General features: G+C 49.1%; 6 protein-coding genes across 6 annotated transcripts; 4 read left to right on the forward strand and 2 right to left on the reverse strand.

Annotated features, from left to right (window-relative positions):
* Positions 1 to 1,315: 1,315 nt before the first annotated feature.
* On the forward strand, positions 1,316 to 3,294 carry N7479_000765 (uncharacterized protein; the record flags this gene model as incomplete). The annotated part of the gene is made up of 2 exons (XM_057248463.1): positions 1,316 to 2,041; positions 2,092 to 3,294. 2 exons carry the CDS (start codon positions 1,316 to 1,318, stop codon positions 3,292 to 3,294), a joined length of 1,929 nt encoding a protein of 642 aa, XP_057112895.1.
* Positions 3,295 to 3,930: 636 nt separating this feature from the next.
* On the forward strand, positions 3,931 to 4,960 carry N7479_000766 (histidine phosphatase family protein; the record flags this gene model as incomplete). Its single annotated transcript, XM_057248464.1, has 4 exons — positions 3,931 to 4,020; positions 4,080 to 4,286; positions 4,338 to 4,580; positions 4,628 to 4,960. The coding sequence occupies 4 exons, from the start codon at positions 3,931 to 3,933 to the stop codon at positions 4,958 to 4,960; spliced, it is 873 nt and encodes a 290-aa protein (XP_057112896.1).
* Positions 4,961 to 5,258: 298 nt separating this feature from the next.
* Positions 5,259 to 6,326, reverse strand: N7479_000767 (mitochondrial 54S ribosomal protein uL22m; the record flags this gene model as incomplete). Its single annotated transcript, XM_057248465.1, has 2 exons — positions 5,259 to 6,232; positions 6,293 to 6,326. The coding sequence occupies 2 exons, from the start codon at positions 6,324 to 6,326 to the stop codon at positions 5,259 to 5,261; spliced, it is 1,008 nt and encodes a 335-aa protein (XP_057112897.1).
* A 680-nt stretch (positions 6,327 to 7,006) lies between these two features.
* Positions 7,007 to 10,933, forward strand: N7479_000768 (U6 snRNP complex subunit PRP24; the record flags this gene model as incomplete). The annotated part of the gene is made up of 3 exons (XM_057248466.1): positions 7,007 to 9,544; positions 9,596 to 9,829; positions 9,878 to 10,933. The coding sequence occupies 3 exons, from the start codon at positions 7,007 to 7,009 to the stop codon at positions 10,931 to 10,933; spliced, it is 3,828 nt and encodes a 1,275-aa protein (XP_057112898.1).
* Positions 10,934 to 11,755: 822 nt separating this feature from the next.
* Positions 11,756 to 12,575, forward strand: N7479_000769 (uncharacterized protein; the record flags this gene model as incomplete). Its single annotated transcript, XM_057248467.1, has 4 exons — positions 11,756 to 11,855; positions 11,913 to 11,974; positions 12,033 to 12,323; positions 12,387 to 12,575. The coding sequence occupies 4 exons, from the start codon at positions 11,756 to 11,758 to the stop codon at positions 12,573 to 12,575; spliced, it is 642 nt and encodes a 213-aa protein (XP_057112899.1).
* Positions 12,576 to 13,059: 484 nt separating this feature from the next.
* N7479_000770 (DUF3500 domain-containing protein) lies at positions 13,060 to 14,392 on the reverse strand (the record flags this gene model as incomplete). Its single annotated transcript, XM_057248468.1, has 2 exons — positions 13,060 to 14,135; positions 14,185 to 14,392. 2 exons carry the CDS (start codon positions 14,390 to 14,392, stop codon positions 13,060 to 13,062), a joined length of 1,284 nt encoding a protein of 427 aa, XP_057112900.1.
* Positions 14,393 to 15,821: the final 1,429 nt, after the last annotated feature.

A 15,821-nucleotide genomic window follows, 5' to 3' on the forward strand; every position in this document is an offset into this window, starting at 1 on the left:
CCGAAAAAAAACCTGAGGTTCAGTTAATTAGTACGATGTTCAATAACAAGCAGATCAATAAACGAGAAAGCCAAGATTATCAACTTCGTTTGGGGAGGGAGTTCTAGACCTTACCTAAGCTAGTCGGGAGTGGTGGACCTCACGATCACCATACTTACAACACACTTGTTATTACTACTCTGTACTTTATACATATGTAGTGCTGATAGTGATATTACTTGAACATATGAAACTATATTATGTATATATATCCATCTTTATTCCAATGACTATAGTACTTTTCGATGTGAACCTTGACATCCTATATTAGCCAAGCTTTGTCGGTCAACATGGCAAAATACAAAGTACATATCATTTTTATATCCTAACGCATCGTATCCCAGATCAAAGGTTGGTCTGTGTATATAGTAAACTACTATATGTAGCTAGAGCTAATAACTAAAGCTTTTTTTGCTTTTCTTTTTTAAAGAATTTTCGCCGAACTTCCGAGAAAAGCTGTGTCATATACAGTGGGTCAACAAAACCCTTAAAATACTGTGGCTGAAAGTCAATTGATCGAGATTGTTCATTATTTTATCATTTCTTGGAGCTATAATAATGCATTTGGTCAATTGCTTGGATCTTAAGCCAACATAGTATGTTGGGTTTGTAGATATAACCGGGTATATTTTGTCCAAATATGCTTTAGCGCAAATTTAACCGGGCTATGTACTTTGTATATTGCTACGGGCTATGCAACACAGCCTCTTTAAGCCTCGAGCAATCTAGAAAAAGAGATATGTTTCTATGAAGAGACTGGAGCATTTTGAGATATAATATATAAATCGCCATACAAGAAGTTATACTATACAACATAATTATACTATAAACAGGCCAAGACAACGTGGAATGTCTCTCAGTCAAAGAGACTTTGTGGGTACCTATATCCCCATAGTAGATCATATGGCATGGAAAGTACCCTAGGAGTATATAAGTTGAGTCATATTGCGGCTTGGAGCGATCGAGCGGGGTGTCGGGGTCCCAAAGTGGATTAGCGTCAAGTCGGGGACCCCGAAGAGGAATGGTGGACTGTGAGACTGAGAGCATACATAGAATCAACGGCTGCCTCAGGTCTTGGGTTCTTCAACTTCTCCGGAAGCCATACCAGCTATCGTCCTTTCATCTTCTTTCCCTCAATAACCTAGTCTCCTACTACCTCAGGACCCTTAGCCTTGGCCCGACTAAACGGCTCCCTCTCTCTTTAACTTTTCTGTCCCACATCTTTTCATAAAAAATAGATACCCCCAGTGATACCCCATCTACGTTTTATTTTCCAATGGCTTTTGTTGCGGATCAGTTCTTTTCTGAGATGGATATGTCAATTCCCAATGAATGGGTTGACTTCGATCAATTCCTCGATCTCCCTTACGACGACCAGTCGACCGCCACCACAGTCTCACCTCAGGACCTGGCTCTGCCGTATGAGGCAGATGGGATGTTTACATCCCCGTCTGATTTTATGCAATCCTCTTTTGACATGATCAACTATGATCTCCCACAAGAAGAGTTCATAGGAATGGATGGAGCTTTCATGCAGGACCCTGCTGCTCCCTTGTTCGATGATGTTGCGTACTTGGGATACAACCCGTACGACAGCGGCAATACATTCCGGAACCTGGTGGAGGCGCAGGCCGCCGCCGATCCGCGAGTTGCTACTATCAAGGAGAAGCGCCGTGAGGCGGCGATTGCGCTGCATCTGCAGCGCCTCTGCGACACCACTGCTCTTGACTTGGATATGTCCTCCGACTCCAACACCAGCTTCTCATCCCCAAGCTGGTCAGAATACGTTCGCGGAAGCACCTCTCCGCGTCTTAGCTCAGAGAACACATCTGTCTCCGAGGCACCCCCTCCGGGAGGCATAGAGATGGTTCTCGACTTGAACATGAACGCCGCATCCAATGTGCCTAAGAAGCAGAAGCCTCGATCTCAGGCACAGAAGGAGAACTACATCAAGGCTCGGAAGTACGGTGCTTGTGAAAAGCACAAGAAGCAGCACAAGCGAGTAAGTTTTCCATTCACATTGAACATTTGAGCATGCTGACGTCCGAGTAGTGCAACTGCCTAGAGAAGGCTGCTGCTTGTGCCGCTGCTGGCGATGTTCTTCCGATGAAGCCCGCACTTCAAGTAAGGGCGAGTAAACCGATGCTCCAAGTGCCAAACCTCCCAGAGTCGCGCTACTCGGACTCGCCCGGTCACGCCCCGTCATCCGACTCACCTCAAGCACTTCCAACAGTCAAGCCGACAAGAAGTCCAACAAGCGGCTCGTCTGGCATCGACCCATCTGTCGGACTACCGTCAGTGGGAATGCCTGTGGCGGTACCTGTCGCCAAGCAGGTCATCAGGACCAAGACTCAAAAGATTACACCACCAGGACACGATATCCTTCTACTATCTGGCATGCCAGTCTCAAACAGGACTTCCAGTCAAGGCATCGTTCCACAATCGAACAAGAATGCCTCGAAGGTTACAACTCCAGGACACGACACAGTCGTATCGGGCGAGAATATCATCCCCAACTGTTCTGTGCGACACGAGAGAGCCTTCAAACAAGGGAGAAGCTCAAAGAACACAGCGAATGGACAACCCCACGACCCATGCAGTTCAACTACATCTCGGCCAGTCCATGCAGCTGGGCTGCCATCTGGCAGCTCGGGCTTACGCTGGCGCGTTTCGACCTCGGCGGTTGATGTTATGCGTTCGAAGAGGACCGACGTCAAGACTGTCGTGCCATCCTCGGTAGAACATCCAACCACTGGCGTCCGTCACACTTCAGCTCTGCATGTACACCAAACGAGGCCCACTCGCGTGGTGGGAATGTCCACAGTGCCAGGTACTGTTGCTGGCAACCTCGGAATGCGCCATTCCCCGTCGCTCGTGCGCAACTCTGCAATCCAGGTGCCTGGACCAGAGCGCAGGAGAGTTTCGGAGGGCCTCGCCAAGGAAATCGCAATACTCTCTGGCTTACAGCCAGTACCAAAGAATTTGCTGGTTTCGCCGGCTCGGCGTGGCTCATCAGGTCTCTTTGGCAACCGATCACCGGATAATCTCGAGACTCGGGCACTGCTCATCAGCGGACAAGGTCCCTTAGTTCGGCCCGTTGCTGAAAGCGTTGGTCGCCTGCTTTCGAGCACTGCATTGGCATTTGCTAGTGCCTGGCAATCATCACTGTCTCTGGCATCTCAGGTTGAGGGTGTGGTCTACAAATCTCTGTCTCTGTTTGGCCGACACATTGTGTTTGCGAAGAAGGGTTTATAGCCTGGCGGCGTGCGAACCGCTTGGTGCCCTTGATTGACCTGCTCTTCTTGGATGAATCCGGTCGAGCTCGGACATGGGATAGATTAATGTCTGATAATTGTGAGCTAGTTTTGAGCGCTATTTATTTGTAAAGGGCATGTGGAGGTGACCTCTATCATCACACTACATTGGTCCTTGGTAATGAAATTAAAGATTCATTTGCATTTATATCCAAAAAAAAAAAACCCTTGTATGTTGAGTAATAATCTAGGAGATGTGAGTATGTACAAACATATGTGGTTTCAACAGCAGCAAACAATGTCGTGAAAATACGGACGCCTTTATTGATACATGTATCCAACCTTGGAAGCTGTTTGCCTGGGAGATCCGAGGACTTTATTCCAGCCCCTCTATACAGGTTCCAAGGTCAAAGTGCGGAGTATACAGAAACACTTTAGTCTTCTAGGGCTAGATATAAATTGTTAACGAACTAAATAGCGATAATTTCTGATATGGAATCGGGTTGCATCTTTTGCTGTCCCCACCATCTCAGCCCTAAATCTCACTAAATCTCCCTCATCCCGCGCCAAACAACCCCTTTCTCTTGTTCGTTTACAGTTCAAACCAACGCTCATACTTTGCTTCCACTTAAAAACTATGAAATGCACGCCTTTGTTACGCTTTACCACAGTGACAGGATATTTCCGCCAGGATGACCCCGCCACTGACCCCGACGCCTTCGACTACGTAAGAGACCCTAATATCCAAGTGAAAGCCATCAAACCAGTGTCTGATGATCTGGAAAGGTGGAATCAAACTTCGGACTCATCGAAAAACATTACGATGAGCACCTCGGAGTGGAACAGACTGACAGCCAGTGGCGGCGTTTCGATGCCCATATCCGACGCCTGAACGACAGCGAGACTAAGAAGCTCAAAGTCCTCTTTCTCGGACGCCACGGGGAGGGTGTCCACAACGTCGCCGAGCGCAAATATGGCACAAAGCAGTGGGATGTAAGTGACCGAGAATTTTTTCCATGAATAAGACGCTGATCAAACATCTAGGATTACTGGTCTCTCCAAGACGGAGACGAGGACGGCAACTGGGTAGATGCTCATCTTACTGAGCAGGGCAGATGTCAGGCGCAAGTTGCCCATGCAGCTTGGGAGAAGCAGATTGAGGCCGGTATCCCATCGCCCGAGTCTTACTACGTGAGCCCCCTGAACCGGTGCCTTGAAACGGCGCATATTACGTTCCAGGGACTTCCGATCCCCCACACGGATCCTTTTAAGCCGACTATCAAAGAGGTGTGTTTGATTTTTACTACCGAACGTACAATATTTAACCCGACTAGCTCCTCCGTGAGACGATGGGTCAGCATACCTGTGACCGTCGCTCAGCGGCTTCGGAAATCGCAGAAGAGTACCCAGAGTATCTGTTTGGAGCGGGATTCTCCGAGGAAGACAAGTTATGGGATCCTAAGGTCCGCGAGTCGAGCGAGCATCGCAACGATCGGCTTCGCTGTCTCTTGAACGATATATTTGTCCACGATGAGAGTACATACATTTCATTAACGGCTCACTCAGGTGCTATCACTAGCATTCTGGAAGTTGTGGGCCATCGCCGCTTTCCCTTGGCAACTGGTGCAGTGATCCCTGTGCTTGTTTCGGTGGAAAAAAGGGTCTAGTCGCAGCAATGTCCACAGTCATCGTAGAGGTCGCATGATTCAAGAGGTCAATTTTGAGAATTGCACTAAGTGTATAAGTGACATGACCGCTGGGTTTGGTAAATACTAGGAGAAGAACATCCGGTCTGAATGGGTTGATATCCAAGAAATTGATTCAGTATTGTACATGAGTCGCTCTTACTCAAGAAAGACGAGAGCGACTTCTCACAAATGCAATTGTCGCCTCCAATCGGCTAATGAAAAACCACTGTCCACGCGAAAGATCTAGATATAAATAATACAAACGCCAAAGCATCGATCACCAGCTGTAGTACTGGTTCTGCGCAGAGATCTTGCGATCCGGCAGTTGTGTCCAGAGCTGGGATCTCCGCTCCCGCTGGGCCTTGGCCTCACGGTCCTCCCACTCGCGAATACGAGTCTTTTCTTCCTTCAACAGGACTGATATACTTGTGGTAGGGGGGCGCATGCGGTTGATCTGACCACGGGCGCGGTGATCCATCTCATATCCATAGGGACCACGGTTGACCCAGGCCTCCTGGATATAGATGTCAGTGGGGTTGGCAATCTTCTGCCGCTCGCCACTCTTGAGTATGACAGTAATGGGTTTCGATGGTTCGGACTTGGGGACTCCAAGGCCAAGGCCCATGCCGGCACGGACCACGGCGACGTTCTTTGCGTGTTCCAGATGTTCCAGCACATCCTTGGCGGCCTTTTTGTTGCTGAAGCGCATCTGAAGGATGGCCTCGTCGATATTCTTGCCAGCAATTTGGCGGGCCAGAGGACCCAGCTTCTTCAGCGAGGTCTTGATCCAGTGAGATTTGGAAAGCGATTCGCGCTCTGTGCGCTTAATTTGAACCTTCGTCGGTACGCGGCCTCGTTTCCGGATTTCGCGGACAGCCATCTTCCTCTCCCACCGTAACTGGGCCTTGGGGTCGGGTCCCAGTCCCACTTGCAGGCGACTCAAGTCGCGGTCTTCTAGCTTCCCGGAGACACCTTCTTCTGGTTTTTCCCATGTTGGCCGAGATGGCATGGGTCCCGATGCTGGTGCGGCCAAGTCTGATCCGAAGATGGAGGCGCCTAGACCACCTTCTTCCTTCTTAGGGGCTGAGGGTCGGTGGGCGACTTTGGCTCTTTGGCCGGATTTCTCCCCAAACATGCTCTTCAAGGAAGAAAACCAGCCGGTCGGCTTTTTGCTTTCGCCATCGTTCAAAGCGGAACGGATGGCTGTCGAGGTCAATGTTCGGCGAGGGATGAAGGAGGCGGTCCGGACTGCTAAACATGGGAAATAAGTTAGTAGGAAAGCCAAGAATAAGATATATCAACATAACATACCTGTCCGGACCAATTGCCCTGAGCGATAGACCATTGTGGCTGTTGGGATGTTGTTGTCAGAAGTTCACGTCGGGAAAAAAGGTGAAAGTTCCCTGCACTTATGGTCTGTGCGGCATACCGGAGCCTGAGGCACCTTGAGGTTGATCGATCAGAATAGCCTCAAGAGCGATGCGACTTGCGACTGCGCGAGTCTATAGAGCAAGAACAGTCTTTTCTACAGATAGAGATGATCTCGTATCTTTGATGGTCATATTCTAAACCTCATTCTCGCAACATAATTGTTTCTTCTTCCCAACCATCTCCACAGTATCCACTAGCCCTCATCTTTCCCTCTTTCAGTTCTTCTTTCTCTTTTTCGTCCTCCTTCATCCCTCCCTTCCCTTCCCAGGCCATTAGCCGGTGGTTTCCATCCTTTCCGAATACCTGAGATCCCTGAGATTTCAGCTTGCCCTCTCGATTAAAGGGCTCTCGTTCCTTTCAGGCATTCCTTTGGATTCCTAACCACCCGCCAGAAACAGCCGCGCAAGTGTAAATCTACGTCATTTGCACGAACAACGAGGGGGCGATCTGAATACGACCGGCCGATGCAGGAATGGACGTGTTGAGGTACTTCAAGACTGTCGTATGATCTAGATCTCTGCTTGAAAAGCACCTGGTGCATCCACTACGACAACTTCCGGTATCCAATCGCTCTTCCCAAAGCTGCATTCAAACATGGACATCAATTCGCTTCTTTCGCCGGACTCGAATCCCAAGTCTGGAAATTCGACGCCCGTGCCTGGTCCTACGTCGAACAACGCACCGGCCACCTCTGCAGGGCCATCCCCCCACAAAGCTATTGAGAGAACTCGGACAGGCTCCAGGCGAAAGGGCAAGACTTCTTCGCCTCTTGCACAGCAGGTTTATGTTCCTACTGGAGAATCTTCACCAGGACCTAGTGGAGGAAATGGAACTTCTCCGACTGAAGTACCCTCAAGACAACCATCCACGCCAGGAATGGACACTTTGGCGGATCTCGCCTCGATGCAGCACCACCAGCCACAACGTCCAACACCGACAAGCATGCTCCGGAGCACTGAATCCTACGAGCACCAGTTATCTCCATCTACGATTCACCCACATGTCAATTCTGTCACCCATAACACCCCTACCTCTCGGATGTCCTTCGAGATCGCTATGTCGGATGGGCGCGACGGGCCCGCAAAGAGGACCTACGCCGCGACTTCGCTCGACCCCGATGCGCAGCGAAAGGCGACCGAACTTTTCCATCAAATCTCGCTCAACCCCCACACGCATGATGCGCACGTGCAATTTATCGGATTGCTGCATGCAGGATTTGTCAACCACGTCTACCCGCCGAATAACCCAGATGTCCACGGTGACCCACGACGCTATGATCTACTCAACGATTTAAAAACGGCACGTGAAGAAATGGACAAGCTTTTCGCCATGGGAGAAGATCTTTGGGCCGAGTGGATTCAGGATGAGAGCATGTTAGCTCAAGACGTCGACGGGCGCATCGCTGTTCTAGAACTCTGTCAGCGATCCGTTGAAGAGGAGTTTGGCAGCACAAAGCTGTGGAATATCTACGGCGAATGGGTTCTTTACCTCTACAATTCCGCCCATGGCGAAGCCAGTTCTCTTCAGTGGACTGAAGAGGATCGCATGGTCGGGCGTGAGGTGTTCACGTGGGATTCAGTCATAGAGGTGTGGCAGCGCGGCGCAGACGCTACTAATTGGAGAATTAACAACAGCCACCTGGTGTGGGATCGCCTCTTGGATCTCTATGCTCAGGATATTGCTCGCGCACCCTCCCAAGAAAAGATCAACCATCTTCATGGACTTTATGGCCATCGTCTGCAAACTCCCCACGCCACCTGGGATCAGACTTTCCAAAAGTTTTCAAGCTTCATTTCGACTTATTGCAACAGCAAGTATGAGGAGATCATGTCCGAGACTGTCGCCCGGGCAGCCGAGCCAAAGGCTCTCTACAACGCACGAGAGGAATTCGAACATCGTCTAGCCAAAGCGCAAGAGTCTGGCGATCGCGCCCTTGAATGGACAGTCTACTCCGAGTACATTGATTGGGAATTGACGCGCAACCGCCGGAAACGGGGAGATTTCAGCTTCGACTTGGTGAATGCCCTCTATCAGCGCGCTGTTCTTCACTTCCCTACCGATGTGTCACTTTGGGAAGACTATGTCATGTTCTTGATCGGCGAATCTCTTCATCGCCGTGCCTCTACCACCACAATTTCTACCCTAGACCGCGCTACGCGTCATTGTCCATGGTCTGGAAACCTGTGGTCCCAGTATCTGCTAAGCTCGGAAAGAGAGAACCAGTCGTTCAACAAGATTTCTAGCATCAAGCACAAGGCGACCAGCACTGGACTGCTTGATGCTGGTGGTTTGGAGGAAGTCTTGAAGGTTCACGTCACCTGGTGCAGTTACCTTCGCCGACGCGCCTTTTTGTCCGACTCGACCGACGAAGATCTTGATGTCGCGGAAGTTGGTATTCGCTCAGCAATCGAAAGCGTGCAAGAGCTGGGCGAAAAGAAGTACGGCCCGGCGTATCAGGGCGATCCTCTTTTCCGTCTGGAACGAATTTATATTCGTTTCTTTAGCGAAAGCGGCAGCTGGGACAGCGCACGAGAGACCTTCAAGGGCTTAGTAAAGCGCCGGGGCGGTAGCTATGAGTTTTGGCTCACTTACTACGGATGGGAGTTGATTTGCTGGAGCAAATTTGTGCAAGGCGAGGCAACAGTCGACGCAGCGCGCCGAACCCCCAACCCGAGCTATGCTACTGCCGTTCTCAAACAAGCGATCAAGAGAACAGATCTGGACTGGCCTGACAAGATCTTTCAGACATATGTTACGCATTGCGAGGATTATGAGGACTCGGATGAGCTCCAGCTGGCCGTGATTGAGACCCGGAAAGCAATGCGAGCTGTCGCTGCTCGGCGAGAGAGAGAAGCGCGAGAGGCAGCGGAAGCACAACAGCAGCAGCAGCAGCAGCAGCAGCAGCAGCAACAACAGCAACAGTGGGAGGCCGCAGTAGAGGCAGTTCCTTCGCCTGAAAAGAGAAAACGCGAAGAAGAAAAGGACGAGATGCCGGAAACTAAAAAGGTCCGCAACGATGAGGCACCGGCAGAGATTGCCGCTCCTTCACGGGATCGAGAGAATGCGACCGTTATTGTCAGGAACTTGCCTAAAGGTACAACTGAGCGTCTCGTTCGCCAATTCTTCCGTCATGTAAGTTGCTCATTGCTATTGATATCAGGATAACCTAGCTGACCCAAACAGGTTGGTACTGCCAACACCGTCAAAATGCTCCGAAGAGACGAGAAAGCCTCAGAGGTTGCGATCATCGAGTTTGAAACCAAGGAAGAGGCTCTTGCTGCTCTCACTCGTGACCAAAAGCGCTTCAACGACACTGATAACATCATCGATGTCCAAATTGGGTCAGAGACGACACTTTGGATCACCAATTACCCACCGCATGCGGATGAGGATTACCTCCGCAACCTTTTCAGCAAAGTAAGTACTTCTTCGCCCTAGCCTTTTTAGCATCGCTAACTTTAGTAGTATGGTGAAGTTCTCGAAGTTCGAATGCCATCTCTCAAGTTTGATACTTCCAGACGCTTCTGTTACTTGCAGTTGGATAGCTCCAGTGCTGCCCACCATGCAACAGAGCTTAATGGAATGCGAACGGAAGATGGCAAGAAGCTTTGTGTTAAGATATCCGATCCTGCACAAAAAACAGCCCGCAGCGGCTCCAGATACGAAGGACGAGAAATCTATCTTTCAAACATTCACTGGGAAGCCAATGAAGATGATCTGAAAGCACTATTTTCAAAATTCGGCGAAATCGAAAGGATCTTGATTGAGCGAAAGCTTACCGGTCTCAGTAAAGGGTATGGCTTTATTACTTTCTCTACCAAGGAAGCAGCTAGCGACGCCGTCTCGATGAACGAGCATGTGTTCAAATCACGTCCTCTTCATGTTGAAATTGCTGGCACCAACACTCGGCGTGGGAACCAAATGGTCATCTCTCAAATTGCATCACACCCAGCAGCTCAGGGTGTTGACGGTCTTGAAGTACCGGTCGGTGAGCATGCGCAGCGCACCCTTGCCTTGATGAACGTTCCCGATACCGTCAACCAAGCCCGTATCCGTACCATTGTCGAGCCATATGGGCGTTTAGTAATGATCAATTTGCGCCCAGAGCATCAAGGTGCTATTGTGGAATATGTCAATATTCAGGATGCCGGCAAAGCTGCGCTGGCGCTTGAAGGGAAGGAGATCACTGCTGGACGCCCTCTCCATATCGGCACTGTTCGAGAGTTGATGAATTCCCAGCCGGAATTCAAAACAGACCGGGGTTTCCCCGTCAAGCACGAAGGCAAAACGAAGAAGACGACGAACCTACAACCTACCGGGCCGATTAGACGCCCGCAGCAACCTGGCGCTCGGAAGGGTGGTCTAGGGTTGAAACGACAGGCCGCAACTCCCGGTCAGAAACCATCTGCCGCCGCTAATCCGTCCAGTGACAAAATGGACACGGCGCCCGACGGCGAGAGCAAACCGAAAAAGAGCAACGATGATTTCCGCGCCATGCTCACACAAAAGCGTCCGGAATGAAGTGCGAGTGCAATGAGTGAAAGTTCTTGGCGCAATTCTTTTTCACGGCATGTATTCGGCTGGCGTTTTTCTATTTTTCCGGGTGGTCATCTTGATGCTTCATTTAGATCCGCATGTATTCATTCGGGTCGGTCTTTTGCTCCATGACCTCTTCTTTTTTTTATGGCACATGCCGTCGTGTACATTATGACTGTATTTTGCTCTTAGTTCTAATGATGATGTCTGTTCCGAAGGGCTGTCTCCGAGACATTGCCCCGAATGACTTGGAATTTTTGTCCTTATGATCTATCTCGTTTATATATCGTGGAATGTTTAGTTATTTTTTTAGACATCTAGAGAATGTATCTAGAGGTCATTTACCATATATCATGTTTTACATTGTGCAGAATGGAGGTGCATGATTGGGTTACATGTCGCGATAGTGCAGGACGCATTGACGTCAACTGCCTACATACGGTGTACTTAGTCTACTCCGGTACTTGGCCTTGATTCTCTGCGGGGAAATGAATTCCTGATACATTCTTTGATGTGGGTTGCACAGAGCGATTTATTGCGACCAAACGATATAACTTGGGTTATCTACATGCGAATATTCCACATTCCGCCCTAAACTCCCTAAACTCCAGAGCCGCGTGACCCCGTCTCTTATCTGACCCCGATTAGCCAGCTCCCCCAGTACATCCCTTCCCTTGCCCGCATCGTTTCTATTTTCTGTGTCTCACTTGGGTCCATTGAGACTTCTCCACGTATCACTCCTCTACACTCGATGTGCAGGGCTATCACAAAGTACCGAACATCCCACGCCATCGTATAGCCGCAGCGATGGACTTCCACCTAGTGCCTCGCGGTACCGATCGAAACTACACAGGATTCCTCACAAAGACAATAGTCTACATCGGGACGCTGGTGATATTTCTAGCCTGTAAGCAGCTTTCCAGCGACCAGCTAGGCATCCAGATTTACTGACGAAATATCCTAGCATTTGGCTTGACAGTGTCCTCGATCGTCATTCCAAAATGGGTCAGCTACCATAGCGAAAAGGTATGGCATTCATCCACCCCCCAAAATCCCCCTCCCCACTAACACTATGAATTTATAGCCCGACAACCACTACTCCTACGGCCTTCACCGCCGCTGCTCCTCCCTTACCGACACGTGCGAGAGCTTCCCACAACGTGAAGACTGCCACGGCGAAGACCGATACTTCTGCTCCATGTGGCGCTCCGTTGGGTTCTTGATGTCCTTTGCTGTGGTTTTGCAGGGCATTAGTGTGGTCACATACCTAATCATCCTGAGTGGAGGGAAACAACTGCGCGAAAATGGGTGGAGTATTCTTAGTTTGATGGTTGGTCTGTCTGCCATTGTGCAGGTAGCCGGCATGTCGATAGTGGTGGGTTGATGATATGCCCATATTTGGGCCCAAGATGACTTATCCTAATGACTTGGTTTGCAGGCATATCTATTCGATAACGAGGACCGGTTCTTCGTCGGCTGGAAACTTGACCAGTCCTGGGTCTTTTGCACTATCAGCTGGTGCTTCAGTGTTTTCTGCGCAGGCGCGGTGATTCTAGCTGCTAAGATCCTACCTTCAGAGGGCGGGTATGAGTTAATTCCTGATCATGATGAGTTTCAGGTCACTTGAAACCGCTCTCTGTAGCATTTATGGCACCTGGACGAATCACGCGCTACGCAAACAGACGAAGGAGACCTATCTACAGGTACTACAGGTACTACAGGTACTACAGATACTACAGGTACTATCGGTCCCTGGCTACTTCTTATAATTCTGCTATTTCGGTGGTTGCAGATTGTTAACGCTTTTTTATCTTTTGATCTCGTACTTCGGTGTTGGGGCTGTATACATCTTTTATCCTTCCGAGTTATGGTAGGGACAACTAATGGGAATAATAAGTTGAATACAACATATCTCTCCAGGCATGTGCATCTAGAGCCAAGTTCCGTTTTATCATGGATTGGATTATATCTTCGTGGATCGTTTTTGTAACCTTACAAGACCATCAGTGATAAAGCCATCTAAAGATAGGTAGAATAATGCAATGCGACGTAGATAAAAAGGCCCATCATTCATCTTATACAGTATATTCCATCAGATAGGCTGAGCTAACCTACCAGACAATTTCTTTCCCGTTCAATCCCTCAATAGCCGGAATCTGTGGCCGCAACGCCTGGCCATAGTCACCCCCGTTCGGCGTGCGAAGTAGGGTGTGAATGTGGAATTTCTTCGGCTCCTCGTTATTCAAAAATACGCCGGAGTGGTGATCAAACTCAATAAGAATCACCGGATTCTGGATACGGTAATAGAATGGATCTTCGTCACCATATCCTCCAATCCAACAAAAGTACGTCTCCGCTTCATGAGCGCGCACCTGATCAATCTTCATAGCACGCGATTTGGCCGGCAGGTAAAGCAGATATTGTTCCAGAATGCCATACATGAGCTCTTTCTGGGCAGCATTAAAAGTCGACGCGAGAATACCCTCATACGGCACCTCACGGTTATCACGGTACGCACCACACAGGTGGCGCTGGTCGTCCTTATTCCAGCGGCCGGGTGGCATAGCCGGATCCTTCATTTGGGCAAAGACACGAGCGGAAGCCTGCAGCTCCGCCGAGAGTGACTGCATTAGCTGCAAACCGAGCTTCTCCTCGGTCTGCATGATACGCGTGCCGGCATGTGGACCGGCATCGATCTCGTTTGGCTCTGCGCCTGTGAACCACGGCGACGCGACAATCTGCCCCTTGTACAGGAAGATATTGAGGCAGAGATGGTGGCCGTAGAATGACCAGCCCCAGGGGCGGGTGGTTGATGGGTGGCCGAAGAGGACGAAGTTGTAGGAGAATTCGTTCATCACTGCTGGTGACTTGACGAGCTCGCCGAGGAAGTGGTTGATGCGCATTGCGCTGACGGCCTTTTCATAGCCTTCTGGTGAGAGGGTTGTCTTGAGGACATTCATCACTGCTCCCCGGATCTCGATGTTGACTTCATCCAGTCGAATGCCCTTGTCCGCGAGCAGGAACTCGGGATTCGACCATGTGCGCCACTGTGGGGAGTCGATATGGTAGTTGATGGCTTCTTTTTGCTTATCATTCAACAGGGCCGTGACAGCTTCTGTTGCATCTACAATTTGTTGAATTGGGACATCTTCGTCTTGTAATGTGAATAAACCCGGGCGGACGTTTCCTGTAGATGTTAGAAGCATTCTATAGTATCATTTCTGTTTAGTTCATACCATCAGTGGTCACGCCTTTGAAGGGCTCCTGTAATAGGTCTAACCAATGCATATACAGTGCATGCAGCCATGGTGGCTGATGTCTGGTCTTAAATTCGTTCGCGTACTCGTGCGCATCCTGCTGGCACATCACCTGAAAGCGCGGGAGACTGAGATCAGGCAAGTACTGACGGTACTCGCCTGTGGGGTTTTCTGATGCATTGGCCATGATAGTAAAGAATAATTTAAACAACTAAATCAAGAGAGAAGAAGAAACGCTGGTCTACATAGTATTATAGCAGGCTGAGACCCCACATCGGTACGACTAGCCTTCCCCACGCTCGTGGGGATGGGAAATTCCTTATCCGCACCTGGCAAGTTGGGGCTTCTGGCAAATCCGGGCCGGAAAGACATTTATCAGTTTGGCTTCATGTCAAATTCAGGGAATATCTAGGAATATCTGTCGGATGACTCGACTATGGAGTTTGGGATTGTCATGCCATGGCTTTTGGACATGTGGGATATGCCGGGACACAAGCCCGAGGGTTAATATTTTGGGTACTTGGAATACTACAACAAAAGATAATAAAAAAGAGCCGGCTCTTGCTTCGTTTATGCTTTGCTCTACTAGAAGGTGAAGATCGATGGAGATGATCGAAGAGCCTAGTCCTTGATTTCTATACTCCATATACAATTCCAACATGTCCACATAATTCAAATCGCAAAGATTGAACTATATATTATACAATGTAACATAAATTATCAAGCTATTAAATTTTGTGCAAAAAACCGTATCGTCGTTCCAAACAGCTCTAGAGGTGTACATCAGGTCGGTGGCCAAAATCATTGAAATAGTCTGTCCTCTCAGGCTATTTGAGCTAGGGGCAGCCACCTGGGTAGGTTGCTCCCTGATACCAGCTAGACTTTTATTACAGTATCGCAGCTAGACCAAAGGATTAGCTGTGAAGGTAGTGAGCCCCCTGTTGAACAGCCCTCTCAAGACTGGCAATCAACCTCTGTCTCTCTCTTTTCAGTATCTATTCCGATTCTAGTCATCAAGGCAAGAAAGCCGCACGCAAAGTGGAAAAGTGGAGTCCGCAACCACACCGCGTACGTCTCCTGATCCTCCCACGCCTCTAGGTCCTCTGCCGCTGTAATGTCAAAATACCACAACAAATGCGCCAGAATCAACAAGATTTCCATCCGCGCCAGGTTCTGCCCGATACAATCTCGTGGGCCCTGCAGGAACGGTTGTGTAGCTTGGCGCCGGTCATTTACTGTAATTTTCTCATGTTTTGATCATATCTTAATGATTAGAATCAATACTCCATGCTTTTGCCTTTAACAAGACTAGATTGATTCAATTTCTATGACCTGATCATTATTGCATATCTTATACGTCAGAATCAACTAGTATCTTTGTCTTGATGCGACCGTAAGGAAACAAAAGTTTGAGAATGAACGACATCTTGGTGTATTCTGGCAGATATATATATTGAACATGTACACATACACCCCAGCTTCTCTATAACATATTCAAATTCGTATATACTATCATTCTAACTTGATAAGGGCTTAATCAAGCTAAATTCTGACAGCCGTCAGAATTTCTGTTAGTATCTAGAATATAGGTCGTAAGGTCAGTCGTGCATACGGTG

The sequence above is a fragment of the Penicillium vulpinum genome (genome assembly GCF_028829585.1).
Source record: "Penicillium vulpinum strain IBT 29486 chromosome Unknown utg000001l_segment0_segment0, whole genome shotgun sequence".
Lineage (NCBI taxonomy): Eukaryota > Fungi > Ascomycota > Eurotiomycetes > Eurotiales > Aspergillaceae > Penicillium > Penicillium vulpinum.